At 37.2% G+C, this 25788-nt stretch overlaps 1 protein-coding gene across 1 annotated transcript in view; it reads left to right on the top strand.

The window, feature by feature from the left end:
• Positions 1-368: 368 nt before the first annotated feature.
• LOC110856495 (neuroligin-1) overlaps positions 369-25788 on the top strand; it is a 39573-nt gene continuing 14153 nt past the window's right edge. Inside the window, exons 1-4 of the mRNA XM_035857206.1 lie at positions 369-577; positions 11806-12596; positions 13357-13479; positions 15800-15938. Of these exons, the coding sequence (XP_035713099.1) occupies positions 12276-12596; positions 13357-13479; positions 15800-15938 (583 nt within the window). The 5' untranslated portion in view covers positions 369-577; positions 11806-12275. The remainder of the gene's footprint in view (positions 578-11805; positions 12597-13356; positions 13480-15799; positions 15939-25788) is intronic.

The following is a 25788-nucleotide window of genomic DNA, read 5'->3' as shown; positions in this document are numbered from 1 at the left end:
TGTGGCATTTTAACCACCCTGTATATCAAGATTTTTTTTGCACATTTTAGCAACTTTTGGTCAGTATTCTGTTTCAAAATTGTACTCCACTATTTCGTAATAGATACCTGATAAATTCATCGGCACGTGAGACAAAATTTTGATCAAATTTTTACCATTTTAAATATGATCAAGTCTGTAAGTTTTGCCTCAACCTTCAGAATTCGCAACTTTCTCAACTTTCACCTTACGTGCAGTGTAAATTTCGGGATGCATGTTCTTGCTTTCTCTCTTTCTCTCGCAAAACAGTTGGGTTTGCTTACTCCGACCTGTACCAAAAAGTGAAAGTCTCACACGAAATCGGGCTCAGTTGTGCGGTAGCAGTCGAGTCGGAATCACGTCGTCGAATTCTTGCTCGCTTTTTCCAGTCAGACTTTCATCACGAGAAACAAATCGTTTTTTTCATGTATGGACTCGCTTTTTGTGACTCGCTGGGTTCCGTTGTTATTCATTGTAAAGTGTAACTTTCCAGTGGTGAATATGAATATTATTGTGTATTAGTGAAATCTTGGAGATCAATGGAAAACATTAAATATTGGTGAGCACAGTTTGGAGTTAGTGGGCTTAAAATTTTGTACAAATTTAAATAAATGAGACGGGTGAAATGTAAGAATTTTCATTTTTTCTAATTTCACCATAAATTTTGTTGTATTTAGGACTGATAAATGTCGATTTACATAACTGGGTAGAATGAAATTTGCGACAATACGAAGCATAATATTAAATAGTTCTTATGCATTTCACATGCTGCTCGAGTGAATACACATGCACAGGAAACAAATGAATTGTTTGACAAACCTCAAAGATTAAATCTCTCTTTTCCGACAATTTTAGATTTTTTGGCCTGAAGATTTTCAAAAATAATCATAAAATTTGTAGGTGTCGAATTTTCAGGCGGGCACTCGAAGTTTCCGTGAATGACACTGTTTGAAGTAGTTATATAAATTTCTGGGAAGGTTCTAATTGTAACAACTCGTCCAATAAGTATTTACTTAAGCAGTGATTACTTTATGCTTGACTTCAACATTAACATAAATTTATGAATACGGGAATCCAAATCTTTTTTTGTTGCAATGTTCATAAATTTTTAGTATGGGGAAATATTTATTTATTTATGTATTGATTGTGCGGTTTAATATCGGTAAATAAGTATCTTTCCAAGTTGGAAAAAGGACAACATTTTCATCTTATTTTTCTGTTCCTGACCAGAACAAGAAAGACAGAAGTAAAGTTTTGCAATTAGTTGCACTTGGTGTGGAGAGCTGTTATGTAACTGCGTGTTTGGTTTATGTGCAGCAGCAGTTGCGAAATGTTGAGAAAGAGAAAGGTTTTCGTGTTTTGGAGAGAAAATGCAACCTTAAGCTGGGGTCGATGCAGCTCTTTTGTTTAAAGAAAAGGGGAGACACTTTATTGCTAAGCGAATGATAATATTTTGCTATTCTACTTAATTGTTGCAATGGCATAACTGCAAGATTTATTGCACTTTCTCCCATCTGTGCACAAAGGTTGGATTAAATTTCGAAGATTTTTGCTTCTAGAAAACTTTGCACTTTACGAAAAACATCTAGGTAGTTTATTTGTTTTCGGGGAAATTTAGGGATATATCTACATAAACTAATTTTGTTCAAATGCTAGGTTATCCAATTCCGAAAATTAGATTAGAAGAATTACTCAAACGAATCGAAAGTTGCATTTAAATACGTATTTCGAAGCATACGATGTTGGTGTCATTTTCGAAATTTGCGATAATAGACAAAAAAAGTGAGGTTAAAAAGCTTGGAATGCATGTATGAAGAAATTATTTCACCTTAAACAGACACCCCTTAAATGATACTGATTGACACATTCTTTGTCCCATCGGACGAAGAGGAAAATGATAAAATTATGTACACCTTTCTTAATTTTTGTACTTTAATTACGCCGAGGAGAGACTAAATATTGAAAAGATTATGTGGTAAATACTGCATAAAATGCAATACAAGTGTATGCAAACAATGGCGTAACATTTAATCAAAGAGAGACAAAAGTCGGTTATGCAACTGGTATGAAAGTTTATTTGCATTTACTTGGACAATATTGGACATTGTGAAGGAAGATGAGATGGCCGCACTTTTAAAAATCGGGTGTACATGGGCATCAAAGTTGATACCGGGTGGTATTAAAATTAAACAGGTATTTATGTATGTGTACCTGTCCGTAATATTGATCTATAACTCGTCCAAAAAAATGGAGATGGAATTACTTAAATTTATGAAATTAAGATAAATAAAATTTCAATTAAATTTTTAATAAAATTTTGGCTATCTTGTCATGCAAACAAACTCTGCCAGATAACCTGTCAGATTTTTTTGCCTCTATTATTAAGGGGTGAAAGCCCTTTATAAGATCGTTATGTCCGTCTGTCCGTCCGTCCGTCTGTCTGTCCGTAGCTCCGATAACTTTTGAACGAAAAGACATAGAGACTTGAAATTTTGAACGTAAACTCCTAACGTCAAGGGACAGGACGAGTTCGAAGATGGACACTGTGACATCGTCACCTGTGACGATGACGTCGTCACAGTGACGAAAAGTGACGAAAAAGTATCATGTGTCAGTTTTGACATGCGGCACATCATTTTTAACTATTTTTCAACGAGGAATTTGAAAATTCATGTCATTTTGTGTTTGGACGTCACCTGTGACGATGACATCGTCACGGTGACGAAAAGTGACGAAAAAGTGTCACGTGTCAATTTTGGCATGCGACACATCATTTTTAACTATTTTTCAACGAGGAATTTGAAAATTCATGTCATTTTGTGTTTGGACGTCACCTGTGACGATGACGTCGTCACAGTGACGAAAAGTGACGAAAAAGTGTCACTTGTCAGTTTTGACATGTGACACGTCATTTTTAACTATTTTTCAATGTCAAATTCAATGGTGACCTCCATTTTGACCTCAGAGGTCATGTAAAGGTCATAGGACATATCTATTTCAATTTCAACTGAAATTTAACCCCGAATTCAATGGTGACCTCCATTTTGACCTCAGAGGTCATATAAAGGTCACATAAGGGTTATCAACTGTTAAATTTGACACAAATAAGACACAAAAGTCGAAAACACGTCAGAAGTGTCAATCTTAACAAATTTTCGAACAATTTGATATTCACATTGACGTATGACACTCCTTTCACCCCTTGGTTACATGCGTTGTAACGGTTTATTTTTGTAATATTATTACAATATTGCAATTCTATTAGTGGAATCTGCAAGATAACCTGTAAGACTTTTTTTGTCTCTTTTGCTACAAACCCTAGCATTGTTTTAGGATAGGATTTCTAAGAGTGTGACAAGCTCCGAGAAGGAAGGCAACGGGTGGTTGAGGATTATGCATCAAAGTTGAGTGAAAGCAAAGTGAGAGATGGATATTAAGTACATAATCTTGACAAAATGAATGAGAGAAAGTATTAAACATTTTGTTCATGTTTAGAATGGAGCATCATCATGATCATAATAAATAAATACGGCAGAAGCGTTATGCATCTTCGTCTCCGGGGAGAAATGCAAATTCTTTTTGACGAACGTGAAGTAACATAGAGAAAGTCAGCCTTTATTTATTATGTAAGAAACGAGATGCAAATGTTGGGGGAGTGAGTGAGTGCGTGATATTTATTATTAGTTTGTGCATACAAAGGACATGTGAGACATGATTCTCTCGGATCTTATTTAAAAAACACTAAAAAATAAAGCAATTAAACACAAGCAACAATTAGTGTAGAAATTAAGCACTTGTGCAGAATTTACGGAGTTAAGAAGGTTTTAAGTTGGCAAAAGTGCGCAATTTTAACATACGACAACAATAAGAGGTGAACGCGTATAGCTTTTTGCATGGTGAAAATACACATTTTTGCCACCCTGAAACCTTTTTAAATTAGTAAATTCTGCATAAGTGCTCAATTCCCACACTAATTGTTGTTTGTGTTATATACTTGATTTTAACAAAATCCGTGAGAAACATGTGTGGCATGTGCATTGTTGGTGAACAACTCTATTTTGTGTGGTAGATTAGATCAGAGGAATAGAATGAACGTATTTTATTAGAGAGTGAAAGAGGGGCAAGGATATGAATCTCGGATTGCGTTAGGGTCGGATTTTGAGTGAGTGAGTGCATGGGGACGTAAATATTTCACGACTTTGTGCGTGCACAAGGGATAAATAAAGTTGGACGAGGAGGAGGAGGAGAAATTGAGACGTGTGCATGTATTTAGAGGGTGTCCACATTATTTAGGGCTTGAAATGGTAGAGTCGAGATAAATTGCGATTTTTAAAACATGGATAAATCAAGGTTGGCTGACCAAGTTGCAGTAAAAAATGCACGGAGAAAGCTACATAGTTATTACACAAGAATATCTATATTTATTTAGAGAGTGTCGAAATTGTTTACTGATTCTGAAGTGTTACATTTGAGATAAATGGGCATTTAGACATTTTAGACATAAGGAAGTCTAAATAGGTTGGATATCTTGCTTTATGAGATTGCACCCAAAAATGCATACAAGGAGAAAGTGAGCTGATACATGCATCAGGATTGAGAGGTGGGACATCATATCCTGTTTTGGATTCAAGTTGGGGTGAAAGTGTGGTCAAAGATTGTGAGTTTATGGGTGTTAAAACAGAACTCGGTGAGGATATGTTTTCCTGTTAAAGGTCGGAAACAGATAAAAGTATGAACGGCTCACTCCGTTCGACAAGGTTGACATAAACAAAACTGTGACATTCTTGAAGGAGAGAAGGGTTTTAGATAAACGTGAAAGTACTACTTGGTAAATATTACTTTCCCCAAAATTTGTTTACAATTTTTGTAATGGAGTAAATTTGTTTGTGCAGATAAATTCGAAATTTGTGTTACTACTGCGCGGTATAACGTTACCGGCATTTGAAAACATATCAGCGAACATATAATTTGAAACAATATCGGCATTAGAAAACATTACCACTGTGTCGATTTCGTTACCAAATTATTTTGAGTTTATGTACAGATATTTATGGACTACCAGGGAAATGAAGTTTTGACTGAATGATTAATGATTGGATTGCTGGCTGTCCGCTGTTACATGATCAGCACTGTATTCATCTGTTTGCAAAATTGTTGCGAAACAAATCTGTTGGTTTAAGTAAATATAGAATAGAAAGAATAATGCAAAAGTGGAATCATAATGAACAAACGTGGAAACTTAGCTTATTTCAGGAAACTCGTACATACATACATCCCATTTCCAGTCGGTTTGTGGTTTTTGCGGTGTAAATAAACCTCATTTCCTTGTTAATATGTACATACTTTGCGTCATGTTTTCAATTTCTGACGCGTTTTGTGGGCCTTGGTGTGGTCAATTCGTAACGAAATAAAAAAACTTGTTATTTACTCTCATTCTAGTGAAGTACCAATAATAAATCTTAAATCCATTTTCGTTTAAGTTGTTGACTTCCATCCGTTGTGGAAAGTTCTTTGTTATCGAGAAGAAAAGTTTGTGAGAGGTTTGATTTTTTTTGTAGAAAATTTTTGTTGGTGAAAGTCCGAAAACGGAACACTTTCAGCTTTCACTTTGACCATTTGGTAAAGTGCAGTTTTGTGCTTTTGATGCATTTTGGCCGGAAATGGGTGAAAGTCTGGAGGGTGAGGTTTTGATGGGTTTTAGTGCAATCTTGAAAAGTCTTGGGGAAGTATGGATTGAATTGGTTTTACAGGTCGTAAATTCATATGTGTGCAGTTTCCGGCCGGGGAATTTTACAGGCAGTTTTGGGAACATTGAGGTGCAGATATGTATAAAATCCATTTTTATGATATCGTAGTCAGTTTAAGGGCATGTTTCTCTTGTGAATGTTGTGGTCATTTTAAGGGAAAGTGCATCCGAATGGGAAAAATATGTTATCGTACACTCTTAAAAATGATGTTACCCTTTTGAAAAGTAAATGCAGTGTTTATAGATTCTTTAAACAAAATATTCTAAATTTAGAGCAAAGTTAACTGGATAAAGAAAATAGTTTACTGTAGATTTAGTAAATTTTACTTAATTTAGAATTCGAGCACATTTACATATTTTCAAAATCTTAACATTATAAATATTTTTAAGAGTGTACCTTAAGAGTTGCATTATTTTGTGAGGATTGCATTTATTTGATTTGGTTACTCATATTTGGATGAAATGCAGTTGTGTAAGAATTTTGTGTACATATTTAAGTTAGTTCTGGATTATGTAGAAAATTACATAAGGAGAAAGTCTTCCGAGTAAAGTTTGCCCTTAATTAAATTAAATACTTGGTTGGCCAGGTTGTTTATTTATGTTGCATAAAATAACTAGGTACATAGCTGTCTTACGACATGGACAAACTGTAAAAAGTTGGGCAGGCTAAGAGTTTAGCTGGGTCTGGTGTTTCAAGATAATTTATGACACACTCAAAATTTTGAGTGCTTTTCATTGCAGTTTACATCTTCTTTGAAAAGAAAGTAGTTGCGAAATTGTTTATGTGCATAATTCGCAAGTGTAACGAAACCCGGGTAAATTCGGCGAATTGTCTGACTTAGCTGCGAGTTTTATAAAAGACAATTTTTTCGAATTATTATGATTTTGACCGAGCAGTGACTATAATTATTTTTCGAGTACGATATGTATTTCATAATTATGTACGTAAGATAGCCAACCTGCTAATTTTTCATTATTTTGGACCAAGTATTTTTGAATCATTTTCAAATTTTAATTTTTTCTAAAGAAAAATTAAAAACACGCCTTTTCAGATTCGCTAGTGAAGGTATCAAGAATCCCAAAATCTGAAAGTAAAGATATAAAAAATCATCTTTTCCCAAGAAATACCTTTTGTTTTGATAATTTTTTCTTTTGCTACATGACATGATCACTTCAGAACGTATTTTGAACTACGCCACATGACGAATTTGGTCAAAATGAGGTTAATTACCTAATAATTGCAAGACACAGAAATTGCCGCAATTTATAGGACGGCAGCAAAGAAAGAATGAGTTTTCATGGGTACTGAGTGATTGGAGCGGTTTATGAGATGGCGAAATTGCACTGGGTGTTAGACAGGCCCTTTGGTCGTTTCGGTGCCGGGATGTTTTGGTCAGACTGCTGACCAGTCCAGTGGTCAGTTTGTACACTGTTGAGTTCGAGTACGAGTGGGCTTTCTCTCTGTAGCTCCACAGTTTTACTGTTATTGATGCGAGTCCTTATTTTTTACGATGGGATTCCACCAGGATTCCCCTCCCGTGGATTCCGTTCCGACCTGTGTCAGCAGCAGCAGCATTACAGTGCGAAAGGAAAGTTGCTGCCAAGATATGGAAGAGACAGGGTTTCGGGTGAAAGTAGCCACTTGCAAGAAATAGCGGGGAAAGAAAGTGGTTTCTTAGAGGTAAATATTGTGATCTGCAAGAAATGCAGGGTGCAAGAAACTATTTATGGCTGGCCGATACAGTTCATAAGGAGCGTGGCTGGATGGCGCATATTTCACGCACTTTCTCCCATTTTCTTGCATTTCGCATTTCTCTTGCGTTTTGCTTTACGGTGAAAGAAATGTAGCAAATCTGCAAAAATAATTAAACATTCGTATGAAGGTTTCGGGTGAAGTAATGATTTTTTTAAGAAATAACTAAAAGAAAGTGGTTTTCAGCAGCAATTTGGCTATTCATAGCTGGACAATGCAGATTTCTTCCACTTTCTCCCAGTTTCTTGCACCTCACATTTCTGTCATTGCTTGCTCTGTAGAACAAGAAATGTAGCAAATTTGCAAGAAATGTAACAATTGTGTCAGGGTTTCAGGTTAAAGTAACGATTTACAAAAAATTACGGGGAGAAAGTGGTTTCTTGCGGTTGAGTATTTTAACCTACAAGAAATGCAAAGTGCAAGAAACTACTTACTTCCCTTCGTTCTAATTCAAACGGTGCGTGGCTGGATAATTTATATTCTTGCACTTTCTCCCAGTTTATTGCACTTTATATGTATTTATTAAATTCCTTACTTTCCACTGCAAGAAATGTAGCAAACCCCCCAGAAACGAAACCCTGGTACGAATCTCCTTGTGAGAAAGAACTGCAGGATGCACACAATATTATTTGAGTGGGGAAGATGACATGTCGAGAAGAAGGCAATCAACTCAAGTCTTGGGTTCGTCGTGGTCGAGGTGAAAGCAGACAAGTTATTGATTGCAGTACTTTCACCGTGTTCTGTTGGCCATACATACGTGTGCAGTTTGGTCGTATGTATTATGTAATATTTGTACACTTGCAGTTGTGAGGGATGAACGATCATAAAACGAGAAAAGAGATTGCTTTCACTCGCCTATTTCGCGAGAGGATTTAGCCTGCGGGAAAGGCTAGAAAGAGACCAATTTTGCAAGTGGTCGGTTGGTAAACGACCGAGTAGGTCGGTGGTTCGTAGACTGCATAATATTAATATTGGAGAAAGTTGTGGGGAGAAAGTGGAAAGGTTAAGATCGTGGTGAAAGTTATGCAACGAAAGTAAGACACAGCTGGGAAATGATCTTGAAGAAACGACTGGGTTAAATAATTGTTTCATAATAAAGTTGTCGTTTTTAAATAGTTGGAAGAAGAAGGACAGTAGTTTTTATAACTTGGATATTGTGTAATTTGGATTTTTGTGTAATTATGTAGTACTTAAATTGTTGGAATTTGGACAGATAAAAGACATGCATTCACTGGTTTCAAATGGCTCCTAATGGATTTGAGGATTGTGTAATCTCTGATTTACATAACGCTTTCACCCTGTTTTCCGGAAATGTTTTTTGGCACCGGGTGCACAGCCTCCTGCAAGCAATAACTGCATGCTTTACTTACTTGTCCTACTGACATGAACAAAGAAGGTTACCAAACAAATGGGCGGAGAAAGCTGTAGGGTTTTATGATTCTTAGTATCCATGTTTTTGAGGCCAGTTGTACTTTTTGTCCAGTTTTTTTTGTTCTAACAATGGAGGTCTCCCAACGTATGCTCAGATTTGGACGAAACTAGTGTCAATCGATCACAAATATAATTAGTATGCAATTTGCAAATGCAACTATCTGCCAATGCGCAGGTTTGGCAGAGATATTTGCATAAAAAGAGGAGAAAATGCGCAGGAAATTTGGAAAATGAAAAATATGCCAGCCTTTAGGTGAGTTTTCTCCTCTTTTTATGCAAATATCTCCGGCAAACCTGCGCATTGGCAGATAGTTCCATTTGCAAATTTCATACTAATTGTATTTGTGATCGATTGACACTAGTTTCGTCCAAATCTGTGAGCATACGTTGGGAGACCTCCATTGTAAGTTGTCCCAATTGTTAAAAATAGAGTAACAACTAAATAAAATAGAGCTATGAATTGTAGCACTTACGCAATAAAGTAGAAGTAATAAATAAATGCACTTTCTCCAAAAATGTGACACCCCGCGACACTAGCGTTTAGCTTGAAGAAGAAGGATTTCAACTGGAAGTCTGAAAGTGAAATATAGCGTTTTACATTTTAAAAATGGCTTTTAAGTGATAAAGTGAAAAGCCTAGAGAAAGAGCTGGCTGGGACCCTGTTTCATGCAAAAGTTCTGGTTTTAGCCATTTATTTTCAAGACATTGATCCAGTCATGCAAAAACTTTAGAGTTTGAGAACATAACAAATTGTGGTTGGGACTTTGTGCTGGTTGAAAAGTTGGGGAAAGAGAGAAACGGTTGCGCAAAATTGTGTGGAAAAGATGGAGTGAAAGTAGTAAATGAGGACGGATCAAGTAATAAGTTTGGGAGCAAATTGTTGATACCGCAAGATCGGCTAGGGTTTCGAGGAAACGGTTGGTGAAAGTGGGATCATTTTGCGGTTTCGAGTTTTCGAGTGGTTGTAAATAGTATCGTTTGTGATGCTTGGGTCAAAAATGGGACTAGTTTCGTGAGCTCGATTCCTGTTATATGCAAAAAAGTACAGTATTTTGAAAAATCTATATAAATATAAATTTGCAGCGATCTAAACAGCGAAAATGGTATAACTCAAGGCACGCTTGAGTGGGACTTTTTGAGTAAACAGTTGGTGAAAGCGGTTTCATTTTGCTGTTTTACTTTCGAGTGGTCGTTGTAACATGTAATTGTTATTTTGCCACAAAAAATAGCACTAATCTTGGTCACAGTTCCCTGGTTGGGTTTGTTGCACAAATTATGTTTTTGTTTGCAAAATCTATGTAAATTGAAGGCAGAGATGTAAATAACTGATACTACAAATACTGCAAATACGCTAATTTTATCACAGTTCGGCGCCCGTTGGTTGCCAAAAATATTGCACATAATTTCCTAAGTCTGTGCAAATTAAGGCCAAGTAGCCCACACGGGTTAAAAGTTTCAAAGCAAAAAGTTGAACTTGAACATTTTTAGCCGTATCTTTTCGTACACTCATATCCAGCCACGTTAAAATTTCATCGAGCTATATACGCACACACGTCCAGGAAATAAAAAAAGTGATTGCGCATTTCTCCCATAGCACTCTCCCCATAGTAGGCTCGACATCAAAGTGAAAGTTGTGAGGCCTTTGTTGTACCGAGAGAAAGTAGTTGAACGTGGTGGTGGTCACGGAGAGAGGGAGAGAGTCACCGCCAGCCCACCAGGTCTGGAGAAAGTATCGGGACACGAGACGGAGAAAGCGCTTCCTCCAAATCCTCTCCTGTATGTACATTTGTATGTAATGCATACGTAGCAGGAAGTCGAGGCAGAGTAATAATAAGGACTGGGAGAAAGCTCTAGTGAGCAAGGCGGTTTCACCGTTATTTCGTCGTACGGATAATGATACACGAACGCCTCGGGTTTTCACTTGTTGTTTGGTTGGCAAACAGTTCGCCTTGTTGTGTGTGTGCAGAGGAGACGGTAAACATGATGACGAAGAGAGAGAGAGAGAAGTGGGTGAAGTGGAATGGAGTGAGCAGAGGAAGCCAGGCAGTAGGTTAGGTGACATGTAGATTTGTGAGGTTTTCGGGGTTTGCGTAGGATTATGTTGGCGAGTTGATAGTGGAGGAGGATGCTTGAAGAGTACTTGATGATTTAGCTCTCTGGTTTTAGTAAAAGAGACACTTTATAAAGGAATAGTTACGTAAACATTTTATTGGATTAAGGGTTTAAAAAATGGAAGAAATGTCCTGGTCAATTTAAACATTTATTAATAAATTACTTTGAGTGGATGAAAGTATGTAAAAGGGACAACTTTAAACTGCATACCAATTTTTATAATAAATTATTGTATTAGGAGGATTATGTAGATTTGATGTTTAATTGGTTTAGTTATCTGAGCATAAATGAAACTTTCTTAAATGAACTTTTATATTTAGGAGTTTTAGTAATTTAATAATTTTGTAGTTGTTAGGATGGAGAAAGCGAAATTTTTTACTTGTTTTAATCAACTTCTTGAGAATGATCGTGCATAAATGGATGATGGATTAGAAAGTTGGATATTACTGCTTCCTCTTTTGTCAATGAAAGCTGTAGGTGGAGAAACTGTAAATATTTTTTCACATTTAGATAAACAATGGTTGGAGAAAGTGTAACTATACATTTCATGCTTTATCCAGGATAGAATTGTGCTGTAAAACTAGATCATTTGTTTTCCTTTTTTCTGACCCGAGTTTTACCAACTTTCGTTTGAATCAATGGGAATGCAAACTCATTAATCGATCTATCCGAAGGTGTTTATTAAACAAAAAAGGCTTTAACTCATTTATTACAGAGTTTAAAATATTGTAAATTTTCATTTCAGGTTGGATTGCCAAGTAAATATGTAATCCTGAAGTGAGAGACTCCTGGCCCAAACCATCAGTTGGGATTATGCTGCCCGTCATAAGAGCAAACTTTCTCCTCACTTTCTCCACATGTACTGTCCCACAACGAGCCTCAGAGAGGAGCCAAATCTCGAGTAGGACTGAACGTACTGCTGCATTTGCAACGAGGGAATAAGAGCCTGTGTACTTTCTCCCAGCATGCGGAACGCCGATCTGGCAGAGAAATCAGTCTCACGTACGCGATCCTTATCAGAAAATGAAACTGCTCTTCTGTTTCTCCGCACGCATAATTAATTAATTAATTTGTGGTTCGATGTACCGCGCACACATTTCTGAGTGCACTTTCTCCACGATACGTACATAAATTTATAGTGAAAGTGTGTGTGTGTAGGTTTAAAATTGTGTAAATGTGGAAAGTGAAAGTGCTTCGTGGCCGGAAAACTGCACGATGAGAGCGATTCTCCTTCTGCTGAGCGTGATTACAATCTCGTGTCAGAAAGTGAACCACAACTCGACCGCGACGCACGTGCTGCCTGTCCCGTTAGCACAGAATGGAGGAGGGGTTGAGGGGGAGGGGGAGCAGCCCCCCTTCGTGGGGGAGGGGAAGGGCTCCCCCATCAGTTTTGAGGGGACGGGGGGAACTGGCACGAGTTCGAATTCAGGGCCGACCCGATCCCGGATAGTGGAGACGAAATACGGGAAAGTGCAAGGGATCAGTGTCACCATTGCTCAAGGGAGACATAACCCGCTCAAGAATAAGATTGTCGAGGTAAGAGGGAGAGAGAGAAAGTCGATTTGGTTGGTTGAATGGATAATGGGAGAGATGCACTCTTAAAAATAAGGGAAAGTTTTATAGGAGTAAATGCAATCTGAATTGTTTGTTTAAGAGAGCTGTACTAAATCCAGCGTAATGCTGGCCTGAGAAAGAGTTAGGTTTAGTCTGGGTTTAGAATGCATATTTAATTTACTTAATACGGAATTCATTCCGTGTTTTAAACGTGTTACAGTATTTCTTAGAGTGTGATACCAAGAAGGGAGAAATGGAATTGTTGAAAAATCGTTTCAAAGACAAAAGTTGTAATGGGATACCATTTTACGAGGAGAATTTGGAGGGAAAGGAGATGCATATGCATATCTACAAATAGGCAATATATGTAGGCTTCCAAATGAGTATAAAAATGGGTTTACATTCTTTTAAATTTTTGCAGCACGAATAAATATGCAAAATTTAGCAACAACAAAAATTCTGACGTAAATTTCCTAAACTTGCGGATACATTTGTAACTTACATAATTATTTAAATAATTCGATCGCAAAATGACAATTATTTGAGGAAAATATTTGCAAAGTTGAACAGTTACTGAACTTCTAGTAAATTTGTCACATCTCTAAAAACGAAACGAATATGATATAAAAGGCTGAACCAATAATCTGCGGAAATGATGTGGCTCTTAGATTTGCGGACAGAACTTGTCCCAAAAACAGTGCAAATTTTCGTATTTATTTTCTTAAACTGGGTGAATTTGCAGGTTTACGTGGGGATTCCGTACGCCTCCCCGCCCATCAAATCGCATCGCTTCGGCCCCACTCAGACTGCGCTCCCCTGGGACGGGGTGAAGGACGCCGTCAAACCGGGATTCGTCTGTCCTCAGGTTCGCTCGCCAACCTAATCTAATTAATTACCCGACGCTGCCTGTGCATGAATCTCCTTGTTAAGCAGGGTATTGTTTTAGTTGCCAAACTTAACTTAATTAAGAGAGGAGACAAACATGACCTTCAAACCCAATAACGTAATCTAATTAACTTTCAAAAAGTATTTACAGTCTGGTAGCCAGACTTGGTTGAAAATTATGTAGGTTTATGTAAGTTTTATGTAAATATTACGTCATATTTATGTATGTACTTCAAGTGGTTTTATTTTAAAATGAATGACCCTTGAACATCACGGTTTACAGAAAGTGAAGTTTTTATTTAAAGCCTAGTACTCTGGACGGATTTTTCAATTAAAATGACAGGTTCCTTGTTTTATATTAAATTACAAATTCCCTGCGATTACTTAAATTTCGGAAGTGTTTCTTGAAATCAGTTTAAATAAATATGACAGTTAAATTCCGCTTTCACGTTTTTTCAAAAATTTTTCCGGTGAAAAATCCGCCCTGAGTAAAAACTTAACGTCCAAAACAATAACTACGCTTTAAGAATTCGGATGATATTTACTAAAATATGTGTGATTATCGGCTCTGGTAATCGTAGTTTTTTTCGTGTTGGTAGTGGTGTGATTTTTCATGTGCGCTAATTAATTTTCACCGAGCTGGTGGTGAGTTATTTTCATAAAGTTGTTACTGAGCGGTATTTTCCCTGTTGAGTTATAAAGTAATTTACGAGTATCAGCGTAAAGTTAATTTGTGGCTGGAGAAGGATCACGATTTAATGATGAGTAGGATTGTAAACAGAGTTGTAAACAGGGTGGGGAGAAACACGGGTGAAATTATTGCTTTATTCATACACATCTAAATAGCTCTACCTTTAAGTGCATTCGGTTTGGGGACGTCCATATATTACGTCATCAGAAAGGTGGGTGGCAAGTTTTTGGGTTGCCTATTTTGATCTTATTAACCTCTTTTAGACTATTAATTTTTTAATAAAATTTCCCTTCGGTACGATTTTGATTTCATAATTATACCTGACTAATTAAAATTTTCCACCAGTTTCCAATATTCGAGTTTTTGGCGAAAAACACGAAAATTCCACTTTTTAACATTGGTCGGTATAGGGAAAATTCCAAAATTTTAGGAGAAAAATATCGAAAAAAATCTACTTTTCAAAATCGAGTTTTCCACAAAATACCTAAGAAATGTTCTTTTTTAAAAGAAATTTTGGTGTCAATTAAATTTCTGAACTACACACATTTGTGTACTTAGTTCGTCGTTAAGAGGTTAACCTTAACATGAGCAGGATCAAGATGAGTGGGTTACGTAAAAATCGACGTTTTTTGATGACGTAATATATGAATGTCCCCCTTTTACACATGAAACGGAGAATGAACAACTGAAGTGGTTTGGAGAGAGAGAAAGTGAAGTAGAAAATCAAACCAGACCACAAAATACAACTAAAACAAGCGAGTAAATACGACGTATGTACGTAGGACATGGATACGTATGTTTCGAGTAATAATGGATGGATGGCAACATACAAACGAATTTATGCATGTACCGTCTGCCATCCAGTCTGATTTCCGTGTCTGTGTGTCTCTACTTTATGAGTTATTCATCAGCCCGACGAGTTTAATTTGATTCCTGGCGTAGACAATCAAAGAGAGAGAGAGAGATTCGTTTTGTGTGGAATGTGAGGAAATGTCGAGGCTCGTTTGTGAGCTGGGCAGTTTTTTTGGGTTGTTGTAGCTAAATTCCTTAGAGGACATATGTATGTACGGTGGGTGGGTGTAGTCAGTTCCAATGACAAACAAAAAGTTTATTTCAAGCTTAACCACTCATTTATGCAGCGAGTTTCAAAAGGGATGTGTCGTTGGAAATGGAAGAAAAATATAAAAGTACAAAGTTCTGGTTTTATCAATTTCTTTTTATCAATTTCTGACTTCGTTTGCGAAATAATTTACGAAATTAATTAGGTATCCTCTTTAGTAATTTTGTTTTGACAGGAGATTGCTTGTTCATAATTTTATCATCGCAATCCATTTCGTAAAGATCGTAAAACTTGTTTTGGTCATGGAATTCGCGAAAAGTATAAAAAAAACTGAAATTTTAATATATTTACATTTACGCAACACATAATTATGCTGATTACTTAAAAACATGCAGATTTTCTGTGTTATGTATTTGCGAAAGTTGCCGTCCGTGAGTGCCCCCATTATTATATTTTGTTCAACCACGAGAAACTTTCTACGTATTTCAAGAATCGAGTAAGCTGGATGAGATTATGTAATTATTTTTATTGATAAATATTTGTTTTCAGATGCTGCCCGACATCCGGAACGAGACGGCGGCTTTGAAGGAGATGCCTCGAGGGTACTTGGAGTACTTGAAGAAGGTGGAACCCTACCTCCGCAATCAATCTGAAGACTGCCTGTTCCTCAACATCTACTCGCCCAGTGGTGAGAAATTAGAGTTATACCCATTTATCTAATGACGACTTGTACAGTAAAAGCCATTAATACATGTACATGTACATATGCCCGCTCTCTAAAAAAATTATTTTTAAATAAGTTAATGAGTATTTCTGAAGAATTTAGTTTGCCAACCCATAGAAAGTCATTGTGAAGTCGATAATCTTATTGGTATTGTTGATTTTTTAATAACAGACTTTTTAATATAAACCTTATCGTGGATAGTCTCTTATTTAAAAAATCAAACCATAATTTGTGCAATTTTGGTTATAAGTAGGGCTTCCCACAAGACGGGACAAGACAAGATTCTCCGTCTTGTCTCGTCTTGTGACCATCTGCGGGACGAAATTTCAAGACAAGACGGGACGACAAGCTGTCCCGTCTTGTCTTGCGTCCCGTCTTGCCCGTCCCGGACAAGACGGGACGACACGGGACGCTCATGTTTTAAATGGGATAAATTTTAAATCTATTCGCAAAATTTAATTCGCTTGAGGAAACATGATACAAATTGTTTTTGCTAACTAAAGAATAGTTTAACCAAGGTTTCGGCTAGTAAAAACACATTACACAGGGGAGTGGAAAAAAATCCTTGCCATCCCTAAAACGTGAAAACCTCTGTTTTGGTTTGATCGGAAAATGCTTGTTTAGAAATTTATGTTCTCAAGACCTGACTTCATGTTCGCATTGTATACAAAATTCTAAATTCTAATGTATGATGACGGATGAGATTTTATCTCATCCGTCATCATGCTTTAGAAATTAGAATTAGGATTAAAAAATTAGAATTTAGATAGATTTTAAAGCTATCTAAAAAAATATTCGATGATTCGTTTCGACAAAATTTCCATTTTAAAGGAATTATAATTTCATTCAAGTTATATTCGATTGAACAAATATCACAGTTTTGCCAACTTATAAATGCAAATTAGATATTCCGAGACGAAAATATATTATTTAATTGGTCGCAAGACGTCCCGTCTTGCCGAGACAAGACGGGACAAGACGTTGTTCGTCCCGTCCCGTGTCCCGTCTTGCTTGCCAACACGCGGGACGCAAATTTCCGTCTTGTCCCGTCTTGTTATCCCGTCTTGCCGAGACAAGACAAGACTGTCCCGTCTTGTGGGAAGCCCTAGTTATAAGTGTGGCTCTATCGAATTTTGCGATATGTATTACCAACTTTAAGTACTGTACGCATTTTTCTTAAGTTGCAAAATTCTGGGCAAAGTATGTGTCTACATTTCTGTAGAATTGAGAATTATGAGATTACAGGAAATCCGGGTATTGAATAAGGCATTGATTTCAAGGTCGAGAGTGTAACTTGGTGAAGTGCATTGGATCGAAAGTAATGAAAGTAGACGACTGTGGCTTGAAATCGCATCAAATTTTATTCCCTATTCTCCCTCAGCGAAAAAAAAAGTATCATCGTCTTTAAAAGCTTGGAGAAAGGAAAAAAGGAGAAAGAAATAAGGGGTTGACGAAAAGGAAATAAAATTAGATTGATGTCGGAAAATGAGCCATTTCTTAAACTGCCAGAGTCAACTGGGTTCGCGTGAAAGACGGAGAAAGCACGGAACATGGAGAAGTTCAAAAGATATTTGAAGATCTGACTAACAACTCGTTCCCATTTGTTTATCTTGTACTGCTCATTTTACATGCTTTGTTAGCTGTATATCTGTTTCAATTTCTCTAACAAGACGTGCATTTTGTAAATAATTGGTGTTGTAGATAAATAACAAGACAAAATTATGGACGGGATCCTTGTAAAAAGATATGATTTTCAGTGTAAAGCATCGTACTCAGGAGAGATTTTCTAAGCGGAAAAGTTTGGCAAAAAGGCAAAAGGAAACGTAAGTAATATTTTGACTTAACAGATATGCAGAAACATGCCCGTTTTGTACACTATGTAGTGAAATTCAAGTAATTCCAGTGAAGTAGTAATTTAACACAAGGAGAAAACGTCCCATTTTACGTTAAAGAAAATCTGTCCTGAGTACAAGGCTTAGAAAAAAAAATTTTTTGTTACCAATATTTTGATTATTTTGTTACATTTGTATTCCTGTTTCGATAAGAAAACGTACATTTTTTTGTTAATAATTGGCATTCTGGATAAATATCAAGACAAAATTATGGATGTGATCTCTGAGAAAATTGGAATTCTAGATTCGTAAATAATAACACAAAATTATGAATGTGATCTCTTCGAAAAAAATGTATCCGTGAAGATCAATTATTCCACCCTGGTGAAACTGTGACTTCATTAACTTTCCAAAATTTAGGTGGTTGGCTGGCTGGCTGATCCATTTTTTTCGTTCAGATTTTATAATGAGACGCGAGAAGGTGATGGAAGTGGGCATAAAATGAGCCGGAGAAATAGCAATCAACATGAAACCTGTCTTCGTACGAAGTGTGAGTGAGTTGAGGTTGAAGTTGAGGCGAGTCAACTTTCTCCGAGCTTACGCAACTTTCCTGTTGAGTGATGAATAGCGCGGTGGCGTGGGGGACGTCCATATATTACGTCGTCCAAAAGGTGGGTGGATGCTTGTGGGTAGCCGATCTTGTTTGTACTAACAATGGGATGGTGTGAAGTGTAACCCTCAGATTTGGCAGAAATTTTGAAATTATGTGGTCCATGTCAATACAACCAACGTTTCTTCCGGAAGTTTGTGCGATGATCGGAATTTACCACAATATTTGAAGGCATAGCTGAAAAATCGGCGATTTTTTGCACGGGAAGAGAATGAAAGTTAAGTTTGCTTCCGCCGACTGTAAAAAAAATCGCCCGTTTTTCAACTTTTACCTCAAATATTTTTGCAAATTTTGACCATCGCACAAACTGCCTGAAGAAAAGTTAGTTGTACTGACACGGACCACGTAATTTCAAAATTTCAACCAAATCCGAGGGTTACACTTGACACCATCGCATTGTAAGCTTGGCACGAGTAGGATAGGGAATGGGTAGTCTAAAACTTCGCTTTTTTGATGACGTTTTATGTGAACGTCTCCTTTGGCGAGGTGTCGAGAAAGTGAGGCAGTTCAGGTCATCGTAATCCCAATTTCCGTCTGGGAAACGAAATGACAATCATCGCTGAAAACCCACACGTCACTCCGTCACTCATTAATGCGCTTCTTGGCTATAGTTTGACGTAGGATTTTGTGAGTGAGGATCTACTGTTCTGCTGGAGTGAATTGGATTACTGTTCGTTCAAAAAACGTGAGAGATTATCCGGTAAACTTTGTTTACTTATATGGTGCAGAGCAACAAATTTTTAAGGCATTGTTGTTCCTATTTTTGGAGCCGATGGTAGTGGCTGGTTAGAGAAAGAAGGAGCTTTTGAAGATGATAATTTTTTCTTCGATCTTTAAAAATGAGTAAGAATGAAATTGAACTTATGCTTTGTTTTATTTTGAAAGCAAAACTCTTCAATAATTTGGAAACCCCGCCAAAGCGTTTAACTTCATATAATTGAAGATAAAATATAATATTGAAACTTCCTCGAGATAACAAATTCGGACTGGTTGCATCCACCAACTTGCCAGAAAGTCGGGTTAAATCAGACTTCATAGTCCATACCATGATCGATTTGAAAGACAACAGAGAATTTGTAACTGAAATGCCGTAATCTGAAAAATCAAAGCCAACGGATCAGTTGCGTTATTTGTAAATAAATCTTTAATTGGTGTGTGACTTCAAAATTGACATTAAGAAAGTTGAGTTATGTATAACGCACCTCGAAATTACTGTTTATTCTTAGTGCTTTCTCCTGATTTTGATTACTATTTGTTGTTCTGATTAGCTTGAAATTCCATGTTGTCATTAAATTATCAAAATGACTTGAAATCGCAGCTCAATATGAGTGAAAGTGAAAGCAGATATCAAGAAACTGACAATGGAGGTCTCCCAACGTATGCTCACAGATTTGGACCAAACCGGTGTCAATCGATCACAAATATAATTAGTAGGAAATTTGCAAATGGAACTATCTGCCAATGCGCAGGTTTGGCGGAGATATTTGCATAAAAAGCAGAAAAATGCGCAGGAAATTTGGAAAATGAAAAATATGCCTTTCCTTTTGGTGCGTTTTCTCCTCTTTATATGCAAATATCTCCCGCCAAACCTGCGCATTGGCAGATAGTTCCATTTGCAAATTTCCTACTAATTATATTTGTGATCGATTGACACCGGTTTGGTCCAAATCTGTGAGCATACGTTGGGAGACCTCCATTGTCAGAATCGGAATGCTTTCACCATCATCAACTTCCTGTCTAACTTTCCCCGACTTCTTGCCTGCATCCATCCATCCATCCATCCATCAAGGGTCGCCTTCATATTGTTTTTTTTCTTCACAATTCGAAGCACGTTCTGACCAAATGGTGCCAATTTTTTGTCTGTCGCATCCTCCCTAACTAAAGAATGGGGGGAGATGTGTAATGTAATGGGACAAGTTTAGGGGAAGACGTTGTTCTTGCCGTGAGCGGATGGAACGACGGGTTTAAGAATATTATGCTTATTTGCATGTGGTGGGTGAAAGCGTCAAAATGGGAACGATGTGGGGAGAATTTTAAAGGTGGGATTTTTTGTGCTGTTTAAAAAGACAATATTTTTGGAAAGAAGTACTTTTTGGATAATAATTCCATTACTTGAAAACGTTAATTTGTAAAAAACGATACAGTTAGAAGGACAATTAGCCGAACCAGGTATTAATCTAGCTTATCTCAAAGGTGTTATTCCCTAGTGACCTTAAATAGTTCTACATTTTTACATGGGTTAAATGAAAAGGTGAAAAGCCAAGAAATGAAGGTTCCCATTTTTGAAAAATAAAAAACTTAACAATTTTTTGACCTAAAACACCATATTTCAGCTTCTACTAGTATTTTTTCCTAGGTGTTATAATTTTTACGCAGTTTGCCAAACTCATCATGAACATTTGGAGATTTTGCACACTTCTCCACGTGCTTTTCGACAAATCTGATACCTTTTCATATTACGAATTTGAACGATTTTTCAAAATTTTCTCGCAGGTGCAACGTCGCAGCTTTCGAAATTCACTTTATTATTTATTACCTTCGAACTTTAGAATAAAGTTGAAATGGGAAATATGAGACACAATTTGTCTTCATGAGTCTCTGGGTCGATAGAAAACGGAACGTTTTCGTGTCCGCTTTCACCAGATTGTCCATGAGGTAAGTTAAGGATTTCATGCCGGTTGCTGGATGATGAGGGCATTTGGATGTATTTCTCGATCCAATGGACGGATAAAGATATCAATTTCACTTAAGCGAAAGTACGCCGACCCCGTTTCGTGCACTTCTTGGCTGGGCTGAAGGCAAATCGTTATTGCTTTCTCTCTAAAGTCGAAGTTGAAACGATGGATCTTCGTCCTTTTCTTAAATGACCTGCTACACATACGTACGAACGGTACGGAACGAACTACTAAAGTGAAAGTGAACGGGAGTCGATTTCATTTCCAGTTAACAAAGAGGAGAAAGCTGGAGGAGAAAGTTATGAAGTAATTCAGATTTTCAAAGGAAGCGGAGAAATATTGTGCCGTTCTGGGTGGAAAGTTATGGTTGGAGACATTGGCGGCGGAAGGGGGGGAGGGGCAGGGGGATATTGTAACCCAAGAAATTTCAGTGAAAGCGCATATTGTCCATGTTAGAACTATGTTGAGGTCATTGCATGAGAGGAGAAATCCAAGAGTTTAATAAAACTCGTAAAAACTGGAAGTTCCTAAATTTAACATTGCGGTAGATTGGGAAATATCCAGATTTTATGTAAGAAAATGTTTAAATTTAACATTGGTTTGGAATATGAGAATGTCTTAAAATTTCAACACATTTTACGTCGCACAGAGAAAATGGTGAAAATTTGCGAATCAAAGGGTTAATAAGTCTATCTCAGGATTCGAATGTCCCCTTATGTCCCCCCCCCCAACTTCCGCCGCCACTGAATGGATCAGAGGAATAGAAAGCGAGGAGAGAAAGACGAGTCTCAAGTTTTAAGAGACAAAAGCGTATTTGTCTGTAATCTTCCAGCTGGACGGGAATGGGATCGATTTCTGGTGAAATTTGCATCTTGGTGGAAGAAGAAAGGTCCCAGTTCGGGTTAAATTTCCATTTTACGGTAGACGAGATCTTGTTGCAATTGATGTTTGTGTAACAGAACTATTTTTAGAGGGGTGAAAGAAGAGATCATTTAACTTTTAAATTTGTACTTTGATCTTCTCTGAAAAGAAAGGGGACCTACGTAAATGCAAGAGTGACGGAGAGAGGGTGGTATCAAATTCTTTGATGCATACTTTGATGCATATTTTGGAGTATAGGAGTCGTAATTTTGCAAATTTAGAATTTGTAGAAATGAGACATTTTGCATATGCAGAGCAAGGTTTGACACAGATTTTTGAATTAATTTGGTCCATTTATGTCAGAGTAGGTAAGGTCCCGTTCTGGGGTATATTTCCGTTTGTATCTTCTTACAATTGATGTTTTTTTAGCGAAACTATTTTCGGAATTATGAGAGGTCGTTTAATTTTTATATTTTGGCTTTGATCTCCACAAAAAAATGAAAAGTGAACCCTAATTAGAAAAAAATGGGACTTCATACAAGTAAAAGTGAAGCGAGCGAATGTGTGGTATAAAATTCTTTGATGCAGATTTTGGCATGGGCAGGTCGTAAATTGACAATTTGCACAAATATTTATTGCGAAATATTTCGAGGGGTTAGGCTTCACTCACATTTTGCAAAAATGTGAGAAGTTATCTAGCAGAGTTTGTCTTAAAAGTTGCTAATTTTGAAAAATTGTCCAAATTTTTGCCTCTATTTTTCTTTTGAACGAACAGTAGCAGTAATTTTCTGAGCCTTGTTTCAAATTTGCATGTGCTATTTCGAGCTGAGGAGTCCGCAACACGTTAACTAACAGAGTTGTTACAACGTCTCAAAATTGCACAGGATCCAATCTCCGCTTCTTCTTTGAAGCCGGGTCGACTTTAATTTTTTGGACGGATGAACACCGCGACATTTCTGCAAACTCGGGACTCAGATCTCTCCTCTGTTTTTGAGGAGAGATCAAAAGCGAGCGGAGAAGCCCAGTCCCGTCTGGATCGATTCCGAGAAGAACTTATTAACGAAAAGACGAGGACTTAGGAGGGGAGGTTGTGTACTATCAACTCCCGGATCTCGATGCCCTTTGGATATGTTGTAGTGTCCCATGAATGAACAAGAACCCTGAAGTGGTTTAATGCCATGGCCACATTTGCGCCCGCCACACCCACTCAAAGGTGCCCAAAAATCGCCTTCACTCTAGCTTTCACTCATTCAAATCCTCGCCAAAAATCCAATTTTACTCCGATTTTGAAATTTCTTTCACCATTATACTCCCAGATAGTTTCTCTCTGGTATCCAACATCAAACTCAACTTTTTTGATGATTATTTCGCAGCCATAATTTGCTTTGTTGATAACCACAACAATGCTAATTCAGAATTTTAAATTTTAAAAATACTAAAAATTTCAGAAAGTTGAGTTTGATATTGGATATAAGAGAGAAACTATCTGGGAGTATAATGGTCAAAGAAATTTCAAAATCCGAGTAAAATTGGATTTTTGGTGTGGTTTTGAATGGGTGAAAGCTAGAGTGAAAGCGATTTTTGGGCACCTTTGAGTGGGTGTGGCGGGCGCAAATGTGGCCATGGGATTAAACCACTTCAGGGTTCTTGTTCATTCATGGGACACTACAACATATCCAAAGGGCATCGAGATCCGGGAGTTGATAGTACACAACCTCCCCTCCTTAGATTTGGGTTTGTTTGATTTGCAAATTTTGCGCGTGGAAAATAAACTCGTATTTTAATACTCTTGATTCCTTTGTGAAATTATTCGTCGAAATTGTGTTTATGGAGATTTGATTGATGTTTCGCATTGATGGTATAATGAGATGAAAATCTGGGAATTCTAATAATTTTGATGATATGGTTTGTCCACAAATAGTAGTCGGTTTGGCAAATATTAAATAATAACATGGGCAGAAATGAGTCCGAAAATTTGACGGAGTCATTTGTAACTTGGTAAAATCTGTAAGTTTACAAATTTTAAGAAATTTTGTAGTGGAGTTGCTTTACAAGTTATTAAAGTGCGAAAAATTGTCTATTTATTATGTTGAAGTTAATAAAATTAAATATTTCAAAAAATTAGGGATTTTTCACCAATTATCCAGAATTTAACACATGAATAGATTGAGACTTTATATTGCTTGGTATCCAAGAAAATGTTGGCCGATTGTCCAAACTTTATGAACGAACCTTACCCGAGGTACATAACGATAAAATGTGCAAAATTCGTTACAAACAAACTATGTATCTTCTTACAGCAGATTCGCTATGTTTGTGCAAAATTGGGACGTGTGATGGGCCACCTATTGTCTCCTTTTGTTTCGTTATTATCTTGAAATATTGTCTCTCTCTCTCTCCCGCATTGTCTGGGAGACAGACGAGGGGGATTATTTATTATTAATAATGAGGACACATGGGACGGGCGTGATTCATATAAATATGACAGGCTCACATTCCGTGTTGCAATGATGGCTCTGATTTTGGAAAACATGCCGGAACAGGTTCGTCTTTTGTTCTGTTTTGCTGCGGTGTGTGAAGGAACAGTCATTGTGAAATAATAATCTCTCGTAATGGGCTGGAGTGGAATGACGAGGAGGAAATAAACAGTCTGGAGAAAGTAGAGAAAGAAAGGAAACACTTCACTTATAAACTTTCTCTTTTGTGTAGGAGTGCAAAATGGTTAATGGATGACGGCTGGTTGGTTGGGTATGTGGAGAAAGTAGGAAGTTGAAAGGTTAATGTACACGATTTAAAGGAGAGAATTGGAGGAGAAAGCTAATTTATAACGGCTCGATTTTTTTAGGGTGGAAACCCGACTTTGGAAATAAATAGATGTGCACTGTTAGAAATCTGTTATTAACTTATCACGACCTGAGCAAATGTATCGCGTTACCGGCACGGTAATGATTGTTACTGAAAAATTCTACCACTGAGAAACACGCTATTTGCTTTATAGGAAATTATTACCAAGTCAGTCCCAGTAAGGAGTGTGTTTGCGACAAGATTTTGAACGGTGTATGGATCTGACTCACGTATCATCCTGATTATTCGGATTTTGCTTACCCGATTTTGGTGGATGGACGGAAGAAAATCAGTTACATACTCATAAGAATTTTCCGAATTCCACTTGGAAAAGAATGCAGTCACTGTTACATAAGTATGTAGTTTTGAGATACTACCGTTTTGCAAACTTTATGGATCGGTAAAAATTTTTGGCGAAGAGTGGAATGCAATGGGATAGTGATTTCGTAAAGTAGTGGAACTCGGCGGAATGGTAGGAGTGCCCTCTTGCCTCACTGGTGCTTGTAATGGGCGGAATAAATCTTGTTCAGAAACACATTCATTGCAAAAGTTGTACTTGGTCCGCCGGAGCCGGAAGAGATGAATGGCTGGACGGTGGGATCGTTTTTTCGGGTGAATGTGTCCGAGAAAACATTTACTTTCATTCAGGCCTACTTACTTTCGCACATTGACAAAGTCCTGTTCCCCGGTAAACTTGGGACTAACTCCATAAATGCGCATGTCTATGGAGAGGAGAAAGTATGGAACAAGGGGGTCTTCCAGTGTATGCTCTCCTATTTTAAAAAAAGTTAGTGTCAATCGGTCACAAATTTAGTTGGTATGAAATTTGCGAAAGATACGATCTCCCAATTGGCACGTTTGGCAGAGATATTTGCATCCGAAGAGGAGAAAGTGCTTCTTAAAGTCGACAAATTTTGCACTTTCCAAATTTA

This window comes from Folsomia candida, unplaced genomic scaffold, assembly GCF_002217175.1.
Source record: "Folsomia candida strain VU population unplaced genomic scaffold, ASM221717v1 Fcan01_Sc016, whole genome shotgun sequence".
NCBI lineage: Eukaryota > Metazoa > Arthropoda > Collembola > Entomobryomorpha > Isotomidae > Folsomia > Folsomia candida.
This window is presented reverse-complemented; position numbering and strand designations above follow the sequence as displayed.